Genomic DNA, 6,362 nt, shown 5'->3' with positions numbered 1-6,362 from the left:
ACAGAGTGCCTGATGAACTATGGATGGAGGTTCATGACATTGTACAGGAGACAGGAATCAAGACCATCCCCAAGAAAAAGAAATGCAAAAAGGCAAAATGGCTGTCTGGGGAGGCCTTTCAAATAGCTGTGAAAAGAAGAGAAGTGAAAAGCAAAGGAGAAAAGGAAAGATATTCCCATTTGAATGCAGAGTTCAAAGAATAGCAAGGAGAGATAAGAAAGCCTTCTTCGGCAATCAATGCAAAGAAATAGAGGAAAACAATAGAACGGGAAAGACCAGAAATCTCTTCAAGAAAATTAAAGATACCAAGGGAACATTTCTTGCAAAGATGGGCTCAATAAAGGACAGAAATGGTATGGACCTAACAGAAGCAGAAGATATTAAGAAGAGGTGGCAAGAATACACAGAAGAACTGTACAAAAAAGACCTTCACGACCCAGATAATCATGATGGTGTGATCACTCACACTCACCTTCAAGTGGGCCTTAGGAAACATCACTATGAACAAAGCTAGTGGAGATGATGGGATTCCAGTTGAGCTATTTCAAATCCTGAAAGATGATGCTATGAAAGTGCTGCACTCAATATGTCAGCAAATTTGGAAACCTCAACAGTGGCCACAGGACTGGAAAAGGTTTTCATTCCAATCCCAAAGAAAGGCAATGCCAAAGAATATGCAAACTACTGCACAATTGTACTCATCTCACACGCTAGTAAAATAATGCTCAAAATTCACCAAGCCAGGCTTCAGCGATATATGAACCATGAAGTTCCAGATGTTCAAGCTGGCTTTAGAAAAGGCAGAGGAACCAGAGATCAAATTGCCAACATCTGCTGGATCATCAAAAAAGCAAGAGAGTTCCAGAAAAACATCTATTTCTGCTTTATTGACTATGCCAAAGCCTTTGACTGAGTGGATCACAATAAACTGTGGAAAATTCTGAAAGAGATGGGAATCCCAGACCACCTGACCTGCCTCTTGAGAAATCTGTATGCAGGTCAGGAAGCAACAGTTAGAACTGGACATAGAACAATAGACTGGTTCCAAATAGGAAAAGGAGTATATCAAGGCTGTATATTGTCACCCTGCTTATTTAACTTATATGCACAATACATCATGAGAAATGCTGAGCTGGAGAAAGCACCAGCTGGAATCAAGGTTTCTGGGATAAATATCAATAACCTCACATATGCAGATGACACCACCCTTATGGCAGAAAGTGAAGAAGAACTAAAGAGCCTCTTGATGAAAGAAAGTGAAAATGGAGAGTGAAAAAGTTGGCTTAAAGCTCAACATTCAGAAAACTAAGATCATGGCATCCGGTCCCATCACTTCATGGCAAATAGATGGGGAAACAATGGAAACAGTGGCTGACTTTATTTTTCTGGGCTCCAAAATCACTGCAGATGGTGATTGAAGCCATGAAATTAAAAGATGCCTACTCCTTGGAAGGAAAGTTATAACCAACTTAGCATATTAAAAAGCAGAGACATTACTTTGCCAACAAAGGTCTGTCTAGTCAAGGGTGTGGTTTTTCCAGTGGTCATGTATGGATGTGAGAGTTGGACTATAAAGAAAGCTGAGCGCCAAAAAATTGATGCTTTTGAACTGTGGTGTTGGAGTAGATTCTTGAGAGTCCCTTAGACTGCAAGGAGATCCAACCAGTCCATGCTAAAGGAAATCAGTCCTGAATGTTCATTGGAAGGTCTGATGTTGAAGCTGAAACTCCAGTACTTTGGCCACCTGATGCGAAGAGCTGACTTATTTGAAAAGACCATGATGCTGGGAAAGATTGAAGGCAGGAGGAGAAGGGGATGACAGAGGATGAGATGGCTGGATGGCATCACTGACTCAATGGACATGAGTTTGATAAACTCTGGAAGTTGATGATGGACAGGGAGGCCTGGCGTGCTGCAGTCCATGGGGTTGCAAATAGTTGGACACCACTGAGTGACTGAACTGAACTGAACTGAAGGATAATGGGCAAATGGGGCTGCTAAATGGGGCTGAACTGAAGGAGAATGTGCAATGAGGCTGCTAAAACACTAACAAAATTGGTTCAAAGTGATGAATTCAGACACTGCCACACTTTTCTTCAGACTGACTCAGGGGATTTATTTGGGTAGAACTTGAATCAGTTTACAGCTTAACTACTGTGAAGAATCCAGGCACAGTAGACAGACTTGAGGCACATTGAGAAGACTGCATAGGGACAGAAAGAACATGGGCTGAGATGTCAGCTGCCTTTGGACTCCTGGCTTAGTGTTTGGTGATCTTGGTTTGAGCACTTACCCTCTCTACACTTCATCTAAATCATCTGTAAAATAGGTCACTCAGCTTTTCTGGCAGGTTGTTGCAAGGATTAAATGAATGATATTTGTAAAGAGTTTGGCATGGATAGATTCCCTGATGCTCAGTTGGTAAAGAATCCACCTGCAATGCAGGAGACTCCAGTCTGATTCCTGGGTGGGGAAGATCCCCTGGAGAAGGGATAGGCTACCCACTCCAGTATTTTCGGGTTTCTTTTGTGGCTCAGCTGGTAAAGAACCTGCCTGCAATGCAGAAGACCTGTGTTTGATCTGTGGGTTGTGAAGATCCCCTAAAGAAGGGAAAGGCTACCCACTCCAATATTCTGGCCTGGAGAATTTCATGGACTGTATAGTCCATGGGGTCCCAAAGAGTTGGACACAACTGAGCGACTTTCACTTTCACTTTTTGGCATGGATGCATACTCATTAAATACTGTTCCTTTTATTTTGCCTTTTTCTCAGGAAAAGTGTTGATGAATTTTTAAAATAAATCACATAGGTGACTACATTTTGATGGTACAAATATATGGTCTAAATGAGAAAACAAATTCAACAAAAACCTACCCAGTTCGAAGCGATCTGTTAAATATCCCAATCAAAGATAGAACCGACAGCATAACAGCAAAGAAGACCATTCCCAATAAAAGTCCAATGTCTTGTTTCCTGTTGTCTGAAAGGAAAGAAAAATAATTTTAGCTATAATTTCCATCTTGGCTACGTGATGTGAAGAACTGACTCATTGGAAAAGACCCTGATGTTAGGCAAGATTGAAGGCAGGTGGAGAAGAGGGTGACAGAGGATAAGAAGGCTGGATGGCATCATTGACTTAATGGACATGAGTTTGAGTAGACTCCTGGAGATGGTGAGGGATAGGGAGGCCTGGAATGCTGCAGTCCATGGGGTCACAAAGAGTTGGACACGACTGAACAACAACATGTGATACCAGAATCACTGTTCTCTCTATTCTGCTCCAAGTGAAGGTCATTAATCTCAAAGGAAACAGGAAGAAGAAATAAAGTTAACCTTTACCTCGGGCTGTAAAGTGACTGCCATTCCAAACTGCACAGCAGTATCTTTTGTTTGAGAAGATTGGGTTGCACGGATCTGAGGTCAGCGGGTTTCTGGAATTGAGTCTCTGGCAAATGTGGTCAGTGTTAGACATTTTTTATGAGCTTGTGCTTGCATATTTTATATTTAAAAAAGTGTAGTGATGAACCTCATTTGGTTTGTCTGACACAAGTGAGAATTCCCAATTGCTTGTAACAGAGGCTAAAGCTGGCCACAATCACAACTGAGGTTTTTTTTGGTTTGTTTAACCTTTTGTACAAGACAGAAGTTATGTACAGTTTGTCACCATTCTTCAAAGTTGACTGTTCATGAATTTCTTCCTGCTGAAAAAGGGCACTCTACTTAGAGCAATATACAAGAGAGAAATTCAAATTGTCATATATTTTGCACTGATATTTTATTTTAGAAACAAGGCTTATTTTGAATTTTGAAGTAGAATTAATCACCTGAAATCTTTAAATAAATAATATATTCAACATGTATTACCTGCCAGGCCCGTCACATTTTCTCGCTGCTGCTGCTGCTGCTAAGTCGCTTCAGTTGTGTCCGACCCTGTGCGACCCCATAGACGGCAGCCCACCAGGCTCCCCCGTCCCTGGAATTCCCCAGGCAAGAACACGGGAGTGGGTTGCCATTTCCTTCTCCAATGCATGAAAGTGAAAAGTGAAAGGGGAGTCGCTCAGTCATGTCCGACTTTTAGTGACTCCATGGACTGCAGCCTACCAGGCTCCTCTGTCCATGGGATTTTCCAGGCAAGAGTACTGGAGTGGGGTGCTATTGCCTTCTCCACATTTTCTCCCTAGTACATGAAAAACCTTATTTTCTGTTTTCAAAAGTAGACTGTAATTGAGACATGATTTGTCACATGGGACATCTAAGCCATGCTGTGTATTGTCTCCTTCATCCTCCTTCCTCCCTTTGACAAACGTTTATCAGATATTTACTACATGACAGGCACTGAATCAGCCCTACCCTAGTTATTTCCCAGCTGCACCTAACATACACTTGGGGGTCTCCAGGCTGTCCAGCCCCTCTCCTAAAGCCAGCTGGTGGGCTGGGGTCAATGTGGCTTAGTTCACTCCTAGTCCCTGTGGGGTATGGAGTTAGTGTTTTCCTAGGAATAAAATACTAGTGCTGAGAATTTCAAGCCACTAATGGGAGGACTGACTGCCAGACATTAGAGCCTAGAAGATGATGGAGAATCCTAAGTTAACATGGGATCAGGTAAAGGGGTGTGAGGAGTAGAGCAGAGTGACCAAAAGTACAAGCCGAGATACCTGGGTTCCAATTAGATACTGCCATTTATCAGCTCTGTAACCTCAGAGCATAATAATGAACTTGCCAAAGCTCAAGTTTCCTCTTCTGTAAAATGATGTCTACCTAATAGAGCAGCCATGAGTTCCTAGCCTCCACAGTTCCCACAGCAATACCAAGGTGCTGGTCTGTGTAAGCATCTGTAATTAGGGATCTTTACGGAACCTAAGCACTTGGCTCATAATTGATTCACATAATACAAAATTTAGAGTACCCTTACATTGCTTGGTCTTTATAACGCTTACTGCCACCTTACTTTTCTTGTTTTGTTTGTTGTTTACCTCCTCCCAACACACATTCATCTATCTAGACAAGAAACTTCATGAAGACGGGCTTTGTTCATTTTTTTCACTGCCTATTCCCCAATACTCAAAATAGTGACTTAGAATATGTGCCTGGCAACACAGAATGTTTTTTAATAAATAAATAAAAATCCAAAGAACATCAATATTGTCTGCAAAAGTTTTTATACTGTTCCTGCCATATTTCTGTGCAAGGAAATACATGTTCCACAACCTGATCTCATATCTTTTTATGCCTAAAACATTTTGATATGCTTATCAATGGAAAATATCTAGTCATACTAACAAATAAAATGGCAGCTGGTTTGTGTAAGAGAAGGAGCACAATAGACTTTAGGATTTGGAAAATCAGATTTGAATTTTAGTTCAAATAAGTTCCTCAATGTCTCTGAGTTCCAGTTTTCCCATCTGTAAAATAGACTCATAACACTTACCTCAAGAAGTTATTTTGAAGATTGAAAAAGATGAAGTACATGAAACTTTTAGCACAAGGTAAACACTTAAATAATGATATTTTTTAGGAAGAATTTTTGAGGTCTTGAGCCCCAGCACCAACTGAAATGAACATGTTTTTAACCCAGAGCAAAAGCCGGCAGAATCTACTTAAAATACTCCTTAAAATCAATTTTAAGCAGATTTTTGTTGGTTATTTTCCAGTGTAAATCATGTGGCATATCTTACTATCAAGAACTTATGCCTAACGTGATTTTTCAGTATGGAGCATTTAAATGAATGATTGCTAAGACTACTCAACAAACCTAAGCAGTATTTTCTTACCAGAAGTAAGGTGTTTTTTAAAGATGGAAGCAATTAGAAGTCCAGAATTCTGAGTATCATGTTGGAATGATTTCATTGTGACCTGAGGAACTTAAACAAAAAGAAAATAGTATAAGCTTTTCATTCTTTGCACTCAGGTTACCCAGTTTCCTAAGAGAGTTTTTTTACTTGTTTGGAGATGAATAAAGTAAACCACTAACTTTAATAGACTGCAAAGATGGAGTAAAAGCCTTCTGTATGTGTGTCTTTTCCTCTTTTTATTAAATTGGATAAATCCCAAAGGAGGAAACATACAAAGGACGATACCTGGAGTTTGTAAGACTTCAAGATGTGTCCACTAATTTCATGAGACTTCTAGGCAACAAATACCAAGGAGCTTTATTTCATTCACTGAGCCAGAAGAAAATGCACAACCGGTCTCTACTTGATTCCTTCCAATAGGTGATGCAATAAGGTTTAGGTTTCCTTAAGCGCCTCCAAGATGTGACACTTTTGCCTTTGCATAATCTTCAAGATGCTGTTGGCAAACAGCATCTTGGCTCCATATAAGAAGCCCAGTTTTGATTAGCAGACACTTTGAAGTTATAACAT

At 40.4% G+C, this 6,362-nt stretch overlaps 1 protein-coding gene across 3 annotated transcripts in view; it reads right to left on the bottom strand.

The window, feature by feature from the left end:
• IL23R (interleukin 23 receptor) overlaps positions 1-6,362 on the bottom strand; it is a 79,076-nt gene that overhangs the window by 7,507 nt on the left and 65,207 nt on the right. For all 3 annotated transcript variants that reach the window (XM_010850293.1, XM_010850294.1, XM_010850295.1), the window contains 2 exons: positions 5,772-5,861; positions 2,875-2,980 (listed from right to left, as the gene is read on the bottom strand). In XM_010850293.1, coding sequence (XP_010848595.1) covers positions 2,875-2,980; positions 5,772-5,861 — 196 coding nt within the window. The remainder of the gene's footprint in view (positions 1-2,874; positions 2,981-5,771; positions 5,862-6,362) is intronic.

The sequence above is a fragment of the Bison bison genome, unplaced genomic scaffold (assembly GCF_000754665.1).
Source record: "Bison bison bison isolate TAMUID 2011002044 unplaced genomic scaffold, Bison_UMD1.0 scf7180017864290, whole genome shotgun sequence".
In the NCBI taxonomy this organism is placed as follows: domain Eukaryota; kingdom Metazoa; phylum Chordata; class Mammalia; order Artiodactyla; family Bovidae; genus Bison; species Bison bison.
This window is presented reverse-complemented; position numbering and strand designations above follow the sequence as displayed.